The sequence below is a fragment of the Bubalus kerabau genome, chromosome 19 (assembly GCF_029407905.1).
Source record: "Bubalus kerabau isolate K-KA32 ecotype Philippines breed swamp buffalo chromosome 19, PCC_UOA_SB_1v2, whole genome shotgun sequence".
NCBI classification, from domain to species: Eukaryota; Metazoa; Chordata; class Mammalia; order Artiodactyla; family Bovidae; genus Bubalus; species Bubalus kerabau.
The window spans coordinates 45,274,626-45,291,401 of record NC_073642.1 but is presented as its reverse complement, the minus strand read 5'-3'; the positions used below and the strand labels follow the sequence as shown (position 1 = coordinate 45,291,401).

The 16,776-nt window shown below is 41.3% G+C and overlaps 1 protein-coding gene across 7 annotated transcripts in view; it reads left to right on the top strand.

The window, feature by feature from the left end:
• The window catches only part of SPTSSA (serine palmitoyltransferase small subunit A), a 459,057-nt gene that overhangs the window by 103,450 nt on the left and 338,831 nt on the right, over positions 1 to 16,776 (top strand). For all 7 annotated transcript variants that reach the window (XR_008705302.1, XR_008705298.1, XR_008705297.1 and 4 more), the window contains exon 3: positions 2,431 to 2,715. Coding sequence is in view for 1 of the 7 variants with exons in the window: in XM_055555730.1 (XP_055411705.1) it covers positions 2,431 to 2,552 (122 nt within the window). In the remaining 6 variants the exon portion in view is untranslated. Of the gene's footprint in view, positions 1 to 2,430 lie in introns of those variants that run through there.

The window sequence follows — 16,776 nt, the reverse complement described above, 5'->3', positions numbered from 1 at the left end:
GAAAGTTTTGCTTTTAGAATCAGGACTTTAAAAAGAATGTCTATATGTATCAGAGTCACTTTGCTGTAGAGCAGAGATTGACACAACAATATAAATAAACTATGCTTCAGTTTTTTTAAAAAAAGCTTTTTTAAAAAAAATCCGAATTGAAAAAAACTTTTTTCAGTAATAGGTTTAGAAATAATTCAAGAAGATTTACACACACACATACACATATATTCACACCTATATTCTTTTAAATGCAGGACAATTCTTAGGAGGATATATTAGAAGATATTAATATAAAGCATGGTTACTTCTAGGGAGTCAGACTGGGGATTCAAAAGGTTGGGAGATTTTATTTCTTATTCTTTTTGGAAAATAGAGTCTGTTTTGCAAGGAAATTGCCTTAGTTTTATAAAAAAAAATTTCTCTTTGAAATCCAGATTTAGCTTTTAACAATTCAACTGTTCTTTTTCATGCCTCTTTCCCCATAACAGAGAATTTTCTTGATTCTGTCAGATGATGTGGTTGATTTTAAGGCGCTTTCTCCCCTCCTTCTATTCCTCTAACCATTCATCCATCCTCACATATTTAGCATTCAATGTCTCTGACTGCTTTTTACAGCCTAAGTCAAGTAACTCTTTGAAACAGACCTGCATTCTCAGTGTGGCTCTCTAGGATTTGTCTCTGATATGACTTGAGCTGTGGGAAGACAGGAAAAAGGTGAAACTTTGAGAAGAAGGAGGAATTTTGCAAAGGATATTAGGACAGCGATGCGGGGTGGCCTAGGTTCTGCATGCCTAGATATTCCCTTTTGTAGAAGAAAACCACATGTGTCTCCTCAATTATTGAGAGATGTGTAAAGTGCCAGAAGGATATCTGGAGGGGAAACAGTGGAATGGCCTTTTCTTTTTCTTTTTTTAGGGTTGCCGTGTAACACCACTTAAAATCTACAATTTATGATTACCATTATTTCATAACAGAAAAGACATTTTACCACACATACAAAATAGAAAAACAACCTCCTCCCTACTAATTCTCCTAAAACAAATGGAGAAGGACCTTTTCATAAAGAAAGGTGCCAGCCCTTCCCAGGGTGCTGGCCTCTGGGTGCTTCCATAGGCTGTTTGACGTTGAAAGGATAGGGAGATTGTTGGACACACACACACACACACACACACACACACACACACTTCTGTCCTATGCTTGCTCCTCAAATGACTGAACCTCCAGGTATTGCTGCTGTTGCTGCTAAGTCACTTCAGTCATGTCCGACTCTGTGCGACCCCACAGACGGCAGCCCACCAGGCTCCCCTGTCCCTGGGATTCTCAAGGCAAGAACACTGGAGTGGGTTGCCATTGCCTTCTCCCAAGGGATTGAAGAATATGAAATTAACTCAAGTTTTCCATTTACTTTTTGCTCTGAGTTTCTAGTTTTTACACCTTTCTGGGCCTCTCAACTATGAAAAGAAGATACATGTTCTGTTGTTCAGAATAATAAACAAATGTTCAACTACTGTATTAAAGTGTGGTAATTTTTTTTTTACCACTCCGAACGAATTGTAGTTGGACTTATTTTTGAGTTAGCTAATTTTCATATTAATAAATGGTAAATGGTAGTAGTAACAATAATAACAAACTACAATTCATTGAGTTCTCATTGTGCTGAGTGTATGTACATACATTATCTCATCTAATTTCTTTTGCAACCCTATGAAGTGGGCTAAATTTTACAGAGGAAGAAACTGAGCCTTCAGAGAAGTCAAGCAGCTTAATCTTCTTTTGCATATCTATCTACCTATCTATTCTTTTTCAGATTCTTTTCCTTTATAGGTTATTACAAAATATCAAGTAGAATTCCCTGTGCCATTTAGTAGGTCCTTGTTTTTATTTTATACATATGCGTGTATGTGCTAATCTCAAACTCCTAATTTATCCCTCCCTCCACTCCCTTTCCCTTTTGACAGCCATACATTTGCTTTCTAGGTCTGTTGCCCATTACTTTAAATCAGACTCTTTGTCCTGACTTTGGTCAAGGCCGTTTCCCTCTCTGTTCCACCCAACCGTACCAACCTTGTTCCTCTCTACTTCCAACACACACCTTCTTTTGTGGTCAGACGTTTCTACTCTGCCTCTCTGTCCTTTTTCCTTTGAGTTCTCTCTCTTGCTCCTCTCTTTGTTTTCTTTCCGCTCTTCTTTCATCAACTAATAATTTCTGAGTGTCCATCATGTGCTAGTCTCTGGAGCTAGAACTGTGAAAAAGCTAAGACACCTTCCTGCCCCCAGGGAGCTTACAATCTTGATTAAAATTTCCCATGTGTGTGATGCTCATTTTTTCCTCTTAGTTTTGTTTTAGTTTGTTGCATCCACCTGAAAGCTGTTCCTTTCCCTTCCAGCCACCTAAACTGTGTTCATATTTGAAGGCTTCACCCACATTTTCTTTTTCAGGCACGTGCTCCGAAGGCTTCAATGCACTTCCAGTCCCGGATGCCTTTAGTGCACAGTCGTCACTGCATAATGGAGCTTCCACTTTTCTTTCTCATGCTATGCTGATGCTATTATATTTTTGAGAGCCAGAAATATGTCTTATCTGTATACTGATATCCATATATACAGATACTAATATGTATATAATATTTTGACCTCTGTCTCTCTCTCTGTGTATATAAAAACCCTTGGCACCCTCATCTTTAAAAATTCTCAAATTCATGAAAGTAGAGTTGTTTTAAACCAGACTCCTGGCCTTTTCCAGATTTGTATTTCTATTCAGAGCCAAGTGTAATCCTTGTGTATTCTTAAACCGCAATCACATAATCTTTTCAGTGCTCACTAAAGGTGTTTGTTTCCAGTACCTAGGGCCATTTTCCACATGGTAACAAAATTCTGTGAAGTCTTTTTCATTGGCACATGCCCAAAGTCAGGAGAGAATGGTAGAGGAGGCAGAACTCAGATGGGTAACTACTTGAGTTTCAGAGTAAGACAGATCTGGAGTCCAACTCTTCACCAGCTAGCCTGTGATCTTTCCGACTCACCCTTACTCTTGGATCTCAGTCACATGAACTAACTCACATCACACTACTGAGCTATGTGATCTACTCAGTCACATGTACTAGCTCTATGGTCTTACTCAATCTCACTGACTACAAGCTGGAGAAAATTTCTTAACTTCTGGGAATCTTAGTTTTCTCATCTATAAAATGGGGATAATCATGGTTCAATGAAATGATGTATAGCAAGCAATTTGTACAGTTCCTGGAAAATTAAGAAAAGCATGATAATGTTTTTAAGGTTACTGACAAAGCTAGCTAGGCTCTCTTATTAGTGACTAGCTCCCAAATACTAGTGTCATGGGATTTAACGTTTGAATTTGCGCCTCGGCAAAACATAAATTGCTATCAGCCATGAGTCTCCTAGACTGCTGTGAATGCTCATCCCACAAGTGTCAGAAACTTAGTGAGCATTTGTGATCCCCCAGCTCCTGCCATGGCTGGGTCTCCAGAGAGGCTGAGCATATGATTTATTGGTTGACAGTGGAGGATGGCTAGGTAGGGAGAGTTAGGACAGCCAGACTGTGCATGGCCTCTCTAGCCACCTGTGTAGACATTTAGTTCATTCCAGAAGGGAGCACAACTTGATCCGCTCTGTGAGGAAGCAGCACATGGCCTTCTTTAAAGATTTTATGAATGGGAGTAAGAAATGGAGGCAAGCCAAAGATAGCAGATGGGCTATTCTCTCAGATCATGCGAGATAAAAAAAAAAACAACCAACTTTTATGGAATAGGTTATGGGTTTAGCTGGCACACTGCAATAATAAATGCTGTCCAGTGACAGCCGCCCCTGCCCTCAGCCCTACCTCACCCACCAGCCCTTCCTGTCCTTTGCAAGCCCTGGGAGATAGCACTGTCCCAGGCCTGGCCAGCAGTGCCTCTTGGTGCCAGCAGAGCAAAAGGATGCCCCTTCCCCAACCCTGCCAGAGGCTTCCAGTCCAGACAGGGGAGGGTACAAGACAGCTGCAGAGAGAGTGAAGGTGTGTGCAGGCGGCTGGGGGAACTGAACAAAGCCTCAGTAGTGACCAGGATCACAGGAAACCAGACGGCTGAGAGCCAGTTATAGGATTACTGTGGAGGCCCAAATGCCACCAATCTGTAGAAGGCGGCTGCCTGTGGTCTCACAGAAGCACAGCTCTGAGGATCATGTTAGCCAGTCATCCGTGGAAAGCCCTCGAGAGAGGGCTGGGTACCACTAAAGCGGGTTAAGGAAGAGAAAGGAAAAAGATCAGGAATCAGGGAAGCTGCTTTGCAATACCTTTTATTTATTTTAAAACCATCAGCACAGGGTTTGTTCTCAGCTATTATCCTTTGCTTTTGGATCCTCCCCTCTCCCTCAACATCCACCTCCAATACCTTGAGAATAGATCTGTGTTTTAAAGCCCAAACACTGATTTCGGGTTCCCTCTTTATTTCCTTATGGATATATCCCATGGGATACATATGAGTCTGTCACTTTTCTTCCTGGCTAAGGGTTGGCCCTGTCCATATGCTGAGCAGCGGGCTGGCTGGGGAGGCCCACAGAAAAGAGGATGGGCTTGAGTGTCTGCGGCACTCTGAGCGCCCCCCACAAGCAGGCTGCCTTCTCACAGCATTGCACATCATCGCCTTTGAAGCGGAAAAGAAATCCCACCTTTCCTTTGAGGCCCCTTTTGTAATATTGCTTTCCTCTGGCTGGTTGGATTAGTTAAAGTTTCATCAGCTTCTCTCTCTCAAAAAAAATTTCCCTGCTGTCGTATCATGAAAAGAAAGGATATCTCTTGAAGATGTTTGCCGCCCTCAAGAAATAAGAAAGAAAAGAATCTGATCTGCTGTGATTTTGGAAACTTAATTTCCCTTGCAAGCTTAAGCTGGTCAGACGAAGTGTTTTGAAACAAACATATATATATCTTATATATATATATATTTGTGTGTGTGTGTGGTTCTTCAGTGGTTTTATTAAAAGAAAAATAAACCCCCTTCCCACACGCCCACCAGTCCAATGTTCTGTGTGTTTTGGGGCATGAGAGTGGGCAGGTTTACAGACCTTGGTAGAAAATACACGTTTTGAAAACCAACTCAAAACTGTATCAGCCAGGATGAGATTATTAGACCAAAACAGTAGGGGGCAGCCTGACACAATAGAAAAAAGGTTGCTAGTCCAGTAAAACAGTGGCATGGCTCTTTGAGACAACAAAGGCAAAAATTGTGCTATGAGCTGTAAATCTTGAATGCTAAATTCCTGTGCAAGAGACAGTCGTGGTTGTATCATAATTAAACATGCTACTAAAACATAAATCCCTTACTGATAACTTCCTCTTAGTGGCCTCATTTCCCATGGAGGGAACCAGAGGCTGGTCACCCATTAGCATTAATTGGAAGGATTTCTGGTGTATTCAGCACGGAATGTGTATTAGAAACAACAAAAGAGAGTAAATCACCATCATCATTGCCACCAAGTACCAAGTGTTTCCTAACCATTTTTATGAATATGGGGCTGTGTTGGTGCTAAAGAATGACATTTAATGGTTGACTCCAGCATTTTCCTACCTAGTGAAGTGGTGGTGAATAAGGAAGACCATTCATTTATAGATATTATATCAGTTCATAGCGCCTCTATAACAAAGTAGCAAAGCAAGTGGCTTCAAACAATGGAAATTTATTCTCTCCGTCCAGAAGGCTAGATGTCCAGAATCAAAATGTTGGCTGTGTCATGTTCCATCTACAGTTTTTTTGGGGAGAATACTTCCTTGCCTCTTCCTAGCTTCTGGGGGTGACTGTTGAACCTTGGTGTTCCTTGGCTTGTGGCAGTATAGCTCCAGTCTCTGTCTCCATCTTCTCATGGCTTTTTTGCTCTGTCTGTCTTTACATGACTGTCATCTTATAAGGATACCAGATAAAGTAGATTAGGGGCCCACATATGACCCCTGTAATGACTAATTACATCTGCAAGGACCCTATTTCCAAATAAGGACTCATTATGAGATATTTGGGATTGAATTGTGTCTACCTTTTATGGAGGGACACAGTTGAACCTGTAACAAGTATATAGATATTTTTTAAGACTCTGCCATTCTATCTATTAGCATATCATGGCATCTCCCAAACATGATCAATCAATTTAGTCTCCTCCAGAAATTCTAGTCTTGCTTAGAGTAATTCTTACCAAGGAATATAAATGGTATGAACAGTTGTTCAGTGTCTGCTAAGTGCCAGGCACTTTACAGAAATTATCTTCCGTTCAACGGCTTCTCACCACGGCCACTGCTATGTGCTAGTCCAAACCACCATTATTACTAGGATGGATGGACCATTTCTATGTCCTGCAAATCTGCTCTTCTGGGTCTCAAACTTGCCCTCTATATTGGTTGTCTATTGCTGCATGACAAGTTACCCCAAATCTAGAGGCTTAATATGACAAGTAGTATCTCACTGTTTCTGAGGTCAGGAATCCAGGCACGGTTTAGCTATGTCCTCTGACTAAAAGTCTCTCTTAAGGCTGTGATCAAGGCACCGAAGGAGCTGCAGTCATTTAAAAACTGCATGGTGGGGAGACTTCCCTGGTGGTCCAGAGGCTAGAACTCTTGCTCCCAGTGTAGAGGGCCCACGTTCAACCTCTGGTCAGGGAACTAGATCCCACACGCCACCACTACAAGATCCTGGGAGCTGCAGCTAAGACCTGGTGGTGGTGGTTTAGTCGCTCAGTCGTGTCTGACTCTTGTGACCCTAGGACTGTAACCCGCCAGGCTCCTCTGTCCATGGGATTCTCCAGGCAAGAATACTGGAGTGGGTTGCCATTTCCTTCTGTAGATGATCTTCCTGACCCAGGAATCGAACCTGGGTCTCCTGCACTGCAGGCAGATGATTTACTGACTGAGCTATGAGGGAAGCCCAGGTGCAGCCAAAAAAACAAATAAACCACCCCCTGCCGCCCCACACCGCAAAACAAACAGAAAAACCCAAGACTGCACTGGGGGAAGATCCACGGCCAAGTTCACTCACATGGCTGTTAGAAGGACTCATGTCCTCACTGGCTATTTGCTAGAAATGTCAGTCCTTGTCACACGGGCCCCTATAGGGCTAATCCCAACCTGGCAGCACACTTTGCCTCAGTGAGGGCTCTGAAGGGGAGAGCAAGTGAGAGAGAGTAAGAAGAAATGCACAGTCTTTTGTAACCTAATCTTGGAAATGACATGATTTTTGCAATATGGTGCAAGAATCAAGTCAGAAGCAAGTCATTAGATCCAGGCCACACTCGAGAGGAGAGAATTATCCTAGGGCCTTGTGAGGAAAAGCTAAAAACTTCCCCTTGAGTGTTTCTCCTTTACTCCTACAACACTACCACACCCACAGCCTGTCTGACACCAGATGGGCGGACTTTCCATATATCAAGCAATTTTGTGAGACTACCTGGTTGTCCTACAATTTAACTCAATTTTGATGCTATCTACCTGGAGCTAGAATTAGATGCCACAGGTTAAGAGTTCAGTTCCACAGGACACCCCCACTCCCCTGCCCAATGCCAACCCCAAATCCAGGTTATCACCTGTGCTTCTGCCTGACTGGCCATAAATTGAAGGTTCCCACCACCCTATTTCAATTAATTTGCTAGAGAGGTTCACAGAACTCAGGGAAATATTTATTTACTAGATTACTGGTTGATTATAACAGAGTATAACTCAGGGGAGGTTTCTCTGGTGGCTCAGTGGTAAAGAATCCGCCTGCCAATGCAGGAGACGTGGGTTCGATCCCTGGGTCAGGAAAATCCCCTGGAGGAGGAAATGGCAACCCATTCCAGTATTCTTGCCTGGGAAATCCCATGGACAGAGGAACCTGGAGGGCTATAGACCAGGGGGGTCGAAAAAGAGTTGAATACAACTTGGTGACTAAACAACAACGTAACTCAGGAACAGCCAGATGGAAGGAAAACACAGGGTAAGGTGTGGGGAATGGGTGCAGAGTTTCCATGCTGTCTCTTAGTGAGCCCTCTCCTTGCATCACCATGTGTCTACCCAGAAGTTTGCTGAACCCTGTACCTTTGGGAACAATGATTGATTAAGTCATTGATTGTTGGTGTTGGAGTTCAATCTCTAGCCTCTTCCTGGAGGTTGGGGTGTGGTGGGGGAGGGGAGGCCTGAAAGTTCCAACCCTCTAATTAAGGTTGGTTCCCTTGGCAACTAGTTTCCATCCTTAGGTTACTTAGGGGTTTCCCCAAATTCCTGTTGTTAACATAAACTGATATATTGTTGAAAGGACCTTGTTGTTAAAAAAAAAAAAAAGATACTGTTATCTTTCTTCTCACAAAAACCTTGGAAATTCCTGTGCCAGGAGTTGGACAGAGATTAAATGAACATTTTTTATTGTAAATCACAACATCACAAGCATTCACAGGAGGAGGCAGGAATTGTACATTATTTGTGACATAGCTACCCAAGTGATCCAGTTAAAATGTAAATCAGTCATAACACAATACTGCTCAACCCTCCAATGGCCGCCCATCCATCACTCTTAAGAGTCCAAAGTTCCTACCCAGGCCTAAGTGGCTCGGTCCTAGCTGTCTCTCTGATCTCACTTCCTTTAACTTACCTTTTCCCACCACTTTAGCCTCTGGTCCTTTGACAAAGCATGCTATTCCCACCTTAGGTCTTTGCCCTTGTTTATCTGTTCAGTATACTCTTTCCCCAGACATCACCTATTGAAAGACATCTTATTTACTCCCAATTTTGGGGTAATTATCAATAAATCTAATGCAGCATTTTTGTGTAGTTTCCTGTAAATGTAAGTTTTCAATTCATTTGGGAAAATACCTAGGAGCATGATTGATGGATCATACAGTAAGACTATGTTTACTTTGTAAGAAACTGCCAAGATGTCTTCCAAATAGCTATTCCATTTTATATTCCCATGAGCAGTGAATGAGAGTTCTTGTTGCTCCACATGCCTGTTAGCATTTGGTGTTGTCAGTATTTCGGATTTTTGCCATTCTAATGGGTCTGTTATTATGGTTATATTGTGTAATTTATTACATAATATAATATGTTATATGTTATATATATGTTATACTATAAAATGTATATAGGTATAACATGTTATATAGTATATATTACATAATATAATATGCTATATTACAATAGTGTGATAACTCACCTAGAGCCAGACATCCTGGAATGTGAAGTCAAGTGGGCATTAGAAAGCATCACTAGGGAAGAAACTAGTGGAGGTGGTGGAATTACAGCTGAGCTGTTTCAAATCCTAAAAGATGATGCTGTGAAAGTGCTGCACTCAATTGCCAGCAAATTTGGAAAATTTGGACTATAGTCCTCCAGGTTCCAACTCTTTTGCAACCCCCTGGACTATAGCCCTCCAGGTTTCTCTGTCCATGGGATTTCCCAGGCAAGAGTACTGGAGTGGGTTGCCATTTCCTCCTCCAGGGGATTTTCCTGACCCTGTGGCTCAGCAGTGGCCACAGGACTGGAAAAGGTCAGCTTTCATTCCAATCCCAAAGAAAAGCAATGCCAAAGAATGTTCAAACTACTGCACCATAGCACTCGTCTCACACACTAGCAGAGTAATGCTCAAAATTCTCCAAGCCAGGCTTCAATAGTACGTGAACCAAGAACTTCCAAATGTTCAAGCTAGATTTAGAAAAGGCAGAGGAACCAGAGATCAAATTGCCAATGTCCATTGGATCATAGAAAAAGCAAGAAAATTCCAGAAAAACATCGACTTTATTGACTATGCCAAAGCCTTTGACTGTGTGGATCACAACAAGCTGTGGAAAATTCTTGAAGAGATGGGAATACCAGACCACCTGACCTGCCTCCTGAGAAATCCGTATGCAGATCAAGAAGCAACAGTTAGAACTGGACATGGAACAAGAGACTGGTCCAAATTGAGAAAGGAGTACATCAAGGCTGTATATTGTCACCCTGCCTATTTAACTTATATGTAGAGTACATCATGCGAAATGCCAGGCTGGATGATGCACAAGCTGGAATCAAGTTTGGAGGGAGAAATATCGATAACTTCAGTCATGCAGATGACACCACTGTTATGGCAGAAAGCAAGGAGAAACTAAAGAGCCTCTTGATGAAAGTGAAAGAGGAGAGTCGAAAAAGCTGGCTTAAAACTCAATATTCAAAAAACAAAGATAATGGCCTCTGGTCGCATCACTTCATGGGAAATAGATGGGGAAACAATGGAAACAGTGACAGACTTTCTTTTCTTGGGCTCCAAAATCACTGCAGATGGTGACTGCAGCCATGAAATTAAAAGATGCTTGCTCTTTGGAAGAAAAGCTGTGACCAACCTAGACAGCATATTAAAAAGCAGAGACATTACTTTGCTCACAGAGGTCCGTCTAGTCAAAGCTATGGTTTTTCCAGTAGTCATGTATGAATGTGAGAGTTGAATTATAAAGAAAACTGAGCGCCGATGAATTAATGCTTTTGAACTGTGGTGCTGGAGAAGACTCTTGAGAGTCCCTTGGACTGCAAGGGGATCCAACCAGGCAATCCTAAAGAAAATCAGTCCTGAATATTCATTGGAAGGACTGATGCTGAAGCTGAAACTCCAATACTTTGGCCACCTGATACGAAAAACTGACTCACTAGAAAAGACCCTGATGCTGGAAAAGATTGAAGGCAGGTGGAGAAGGGGACGACAGAGGATGAGATGGTTGGATGGCATCACCAACTCAATGGACATGAATTTGAGCAAGCTCTGGAAATTGGTGATGGACAGGGAAGCCTGGTGTGTTGCAATCCATGGGGTCACAGAGTTGGACACAACTGAGTGACTGAACTGAACTGAATAGGCATGTTGTGGTATTTTGTTTTAATTTGCAATTCCCCCAAAAAATATAATGTTAAGCATTTTTCATATGTTTATTTGCCATTTGTATATCTTTGGTGTGGTGTCTGCTCACATCTTTCACTCATGTTTAAATTGGGTTGTTTGTTTTCTTATTGCTCAGTTTTAAGTGTTCTTCATATATTTTGAATATAAGTCCTTCATCAGTTTATCTTGCAAATATTTCTCCCAGTCTGTGACATCTCTTTTTTTAAAAAAATTATTTAATTTTTGGCTGTGCTGGGTCTTCATTGCTGCATGGACTTTTCTCTAGTTGTGGTACAGGGGCTTCTCATTGCAGTAGCTTCTCTTGTAGAGCAGGGGCTCTACAACAAGGCTTCAGTAGTTACGGCACGTTTGTGGCTCCGGAGTGCAAGCTCAGTAATTGTGGTACACGGGCTTAGCTGCTCTGTGGCATGTGGGATCCTACTTCAGGGACTGAACCCGTGTCTCCTGCATTGGCAGGAGAATTCTTTATCACTGAGCCACCAGGGAAACCCCATCTTTTCATTCTTCTAAAGCAAATTCCATTTAAAAAGTACAACTGAGATGCAAAATAGCATAGAAAAATTTTGTTATAATTTGCTAATTTACTTCAAAAAGACATCTGGAGATGTAAAAATTAAGTTAAATATAGATAATATTTGACAAATGACTGTTATTGAAATTAATAAAATTAAATACAGTTGAAAAAATCTGTCCTATAACTTTGTGATGGGTATAGCATTATATAGTGAATATAGGAACTGGATATAATTTCTTGATCACAAAGGAAAGGACCAATGGAATGGATAGTTGGTGTTTAATTAAAATTTGGAGATATATAAAATAATATTTTCTGGAGAAAACATTTGCAATAAATAGAGTGACAAAGGCTTATTATCTTGAATGCATACAAAGCTCTTAGAAGTCAGTAATGAAAAATTAAGAACACATTCAAGGACAAAGACAATTGATCAAAGATCTACAAATGGCAAATAAGCCTTTTAAAATGTTCAACTTTGCTGATAACTTAAAAGCAACCAAATTTAATACACGTAACACCATTTCACATATCAAACTGGAATGATGATGGAATGAGGATATCCTATACTGCTGTGGTACAGATGAAGCAGTTTCTTCATATATTGGTGAAGTGCTAAGTGATAAAAACCTTTTTGGAAAGCAGATAGAAAGTGTATATTGAATTGGTCAAAGATTTCCTTCAGGGTTTCATATAACATCATATGGAAAACCCTGAACAAACGTCTTGGCCAACCCAATGTTAAAAGCCTTACATTAAAAAAAACCCAAAAAACCTTTGACCCAGTATTCTTACTTCTGCGGATCTGTTCTAAAGAACTAATCTAAAATATAAGCAAAAGTTTATCCACAATAATGCCAGTTACATCTTTGTTCACCAACAGTGAAATCATTTGCTATAATAGCCTGTGTGGATCATTCTTTGGGCCTAGTGATTACCTAACATAAATTCTGAAAGGTATATTCACAAATATAATTCTAAAAAACACTGTTCCATTAATTCACCTAGAGCCTGTGCTCTGCAACAATAGAGGCCACTGCCATGAGAAGTCCACGCACTGCAACTAAAGCGTAGCCCCTGCTCTTAGCAACTAGAGTGAAGCCCACATAGCAACAAAGACAGCACAGCCAAAAATTAAGTAAATAAATAATTATTAGAAAAAAAAGTACAAAGCATAACTGGAGTCCGTTTTAAGGAGATTGACTGAAGGCTCCTGGATGATGAAACAACAGTGTGACTTGGACAGGGTAGTTTACTTAACTCCCTAACAAGCCAGGACCCAGGTTTCCTACAGTTCAGTCCCTTCTGATGCTGGGGTCCACTTAACTTCCCCTCATTCGTGCCCATACCTGACATGCCTTGGGCATTGCTGCTCCACAGAGTCTGGGCCCAATGCACCTTTAGACCCAGCAGTGGTGATACTTAGCCCAGCTTCCCATGTAGTAGTACTAGGTTGCACGATGCACTTAGTTTAATGCTCTGCTGTAAGCATATTGAAATTCTTTGTTGTTCAGTCATGTCCACCTCTTTGCGACCCCATAGATTGCAGCATGCCAGGCTTTCCTGTCCTTCACCATCTTCTGGAGCTTGCTCAAACTCATGTCCACTGAGTCAGTGATGCCATCCAACCATCTCATTCTCTGTTGTCCCCTTCTTCTCCTGCCTTCAATCTTTCCCAGCCATCAGGGTCTTTTCCAATGAGTCATTCCTTTGCATCAGGTGGCCAAAGTATTGGAGCTTCCACATCAGTCCTTCCAATGAATATTCAGGATTGATTTCCTTTAAGATTGATTGGTTTGATCTCCTTGCTGTCCAAGGGACTCTCAAGAGTCTTCTCTAACACCACAGTTCAAAAGTATCAATTCTTTGGTGCTCAGCCTTCTTTATGGTCAAACTCTCACCTCCATACATGACTACTGGAAACACTATAGCTTTGATTAGATGGACCTGTGTGGGCATTGAAATTCTTAATAATTGTTAAACAAAGGGCCTCACATTTCTTTCTTTCTTTCTGGCCATACTGTGTGCATGTGGAATCTTAGTTTCCTGACCAGGGATCAAACTCGTGGCCCCTGCATTGGGAGTTCAGAGTCTTAACCACTGGACCTCCAGGCTACATTTTCATTTGATGTGAGCCCCACAGATTATGAAGCCTGTCCTAGGGATATTTTGAGCTGGGCCTGCTGGGGTTGTACGAATTCCATGGGGAATATATCAGGGGCTACCACAGGGGACAGGCTGGAGGCCATGTAGTTAGGGTTTAGGGGTCTCCCATTTTGGCTTTGCACAGAGCCATTCTGACTTTTGCCTTTGTACATTTTTGTACACAGGGTTCTGCTGCTAAAAAAAGACCTAGTTATTTTCATTCTACTGCTATCTGATAGAAGAAGCCTCTAGAATTTAGACAGATTTACTGGATTACCCTAGGTAACCCAGATTATTAAATGACAGAGCTATACCTCAAATGTGACCTCTTAATTCCCAGTAATACTTTGGCATTTAATATTAGATTCCTGTCCATATCATTCAAGTAACTTCACTAGAATGTAGTTTTATCAAAGCCAAAGAATATTGCTTGGCTTATATTTCCAGGAAAACCTAAATTCATTCATGGAGGTACTACCTATAATGCCATCTGGACATTTCATAAATCTGTACAGTTGTTTGCAAGAAGACTGGACAAGAGAGGGTGAAAAGTGCAATCCAAGAGAATATCAGTGCTGGAAAAACAAGTGCACATTCCTGAGTAGGCAGCCACGGAAGAATAAACATGAGTGCCCAGTAAATTTTATGAAAAAGTGTTCAACTTCATTGTAGCCAAAGGCATGAAAATGACAACAATCTGTTGTAGAATACATCAATAAATTTAAAAATATTGAGGGTAGTTGGCTAGGAGGGGCAAAATAAACACTCATACTTTGTTGGTGGGAGTGTGAATTGATTCCCCCTTTTTGGAGAGGATTTTGGAATACTTTTCTAGATTTTAAATAGACCCACTTTTTTTTTAAATTTAGATTTATTTATTTTAATTAGAGGCTAATTACTTTACAATATTGTATTGGTTTTGCCATACATCAACATGAATCTGCCGCGGGTGTACATGTGTTCCCAATCCGGAACCCCCCTCCCTCCCCGTACCATCCCTCTGGGTCATCCCAGTGCACCAGCCCCAAGCATCCTGTATCCTGCATCGAACCTGGATTGGCGATTCATTTCTTGTATGATATTACACATGTTTCAATGCCATTCTCCCAAATCATCCCCCCACCCAGAGTCCAAAAGACTGTTCTATACATCTGTGTCTCTTTTGCTGTCTCGCATACAGGGTTGTCTTTACCATCTTTCTAAAGTCCATATATATGTGTTAGTTTACTGTATTGGTGTTTTTCTTTCTGGCTTACTTCAGTCTGCATAATAGGCTCCAGTTTCATCCACCTCATTAGAACTGATTCAAATGTATTCTTTTTAATGGCTGAGTAATACTCCATTGTGTATATGTACCATAGCTTTCTTATCCATTCATCTGCTGATGGACATCTAGGTTGCTTCCATGTCCTGGCTATTATAAACAGTGCTGCGATGAACATTGGGGTACACTTGTCTCTTTCAATTCTGGTTTCCTCGGTGTGTATGCCTAGCAGTGGGATGGCTGGGTCATATGGCAGTTCTATTTCCAGTTTTTTAAGGAATCTCCACACTTTTTTCCATAGTGGCTGTACTAGTTCGCATTCCCACCAACAGTGTAAGAGGGTTCCCTTTTCTCCACACCCTCTCCAGCATTTATTGCTTGTAGACTTTTGGATCACAGCCATTCTGACTGGTGTGAAATGGTACCTCATTGTGGTTTTGATTTGCATTTCTCTGATAATGAGTGATGTTGAGCATCTTTTCATGTGTTTGTTAGCCATCTGTGTGTCTTCTGTGGAGAAATGTCTATTTAGTTCTTTGGCCCATTTTTTGATTGGGAATAGACCCACTTTTAATCTAGAAATCTAGGAATTTATCCTACGTCAAAACTCAAATAATAGCACAAATTTATATGTAAAAAGATAGTCACTTTCATTTTAATAGCTTGGGACAGTGAGAGCAGAGGCAACCTGTCACCTGGCTTCATGTTTACATGTAGAGGGAACTTTCCCAGCCTAGTATTCCTGGCCTTTTGCCCCATGTCCTCACTTATGTCAACCCTGGGAAGGAGTGAAGGTTTTTATTTGTGTGTTTGGTACAAAATGCTGAGCATTTCTGTTTGTCCCCTTCCTCCCTCTCCCCTTGCTTGAATCCAGCCACCTTCAGCGAGGTTGTAGTCTCATCTCTTTTAAAAAAAAATTAATTAATTTATTTTAATTGGAGGCTAATTACTTTATAATATTGCAGTGTTTTTTTTTTTTTTTTTTTTTGCCATATATTGACATGAATCAGCCATGGGTGTACATGTGTTCCCCATCCTGAACCCCCCTCCCATCTCCCTCCCCATCCCATCCCTCAGGGTCATCCCAGTACTCCGGCCCTGAGCACCGTGTCTCATGCATCAAACATGGACTGGCGATCTATTTCACATATGATAATATACATGTTTCAATGCTATTCTCTCAAATCATCCCACCCTCGCCTTCTCCCACAGAGTCCAAAAGTCTGTTCTTTACATCTGTGTCTCTTGCTGTCTTGCATGTAGGGTCACCGTTACTATCTTTCTAAATTCCATATATATGTGTTAAAATACTGTATTGGTGTTTTTCTTTCTGACTTACTTCACTCTGTATAATAGGCTCCAGTTTCATCCACCTCATTAGAACTGATTCAAATGCATTCATTTTAATAGCTGAGTAATATTCCATTGTATATATGCACCACAGCTTTCTTATCCATTTGTCTGCCAATGGACATCTTGGTGGCTTCCATGTCCTGGCTATTGTAAACAGTGCTGCAATGAACATTGGGGTACACGTGTCTCTTTCCCTTCTGGTTTCCTCAGTGTGTATGTCCAGCAGTGGGATTGCTGGGTCATATGGCAGTTCTATTTCCAGTTTTCTAAGGAATCTCCACACTGTTCTCCATAGTGGCTGTACTAGTTTGCATTCCCACCAACAGTGTAAGAGGGTTCCCTTTTCTCTGCACCCTCTCCAGCATTTATCGCTTATAGACTTTTTGATAGCAGCCATTCTGACCGGCGTGAGATGGTACCTCATTGTGGTTTTAATTTGCATTTCCCTGATAATGAGTGATGTTGAGCATCTTTTCATGTGTTTGTTGGCCATCTGTATGTCTTCTTTGGAGAAATGTCTGTTTAGTTCTTTGGCCCATTTTTGGATCGGGTCATTTATTTTTCTGGAATTGAGCTGCATGAGCTCTCATCTCCTTTTGATTTGTGGGGCAACTGGCAGTTTTGGGTTTAAG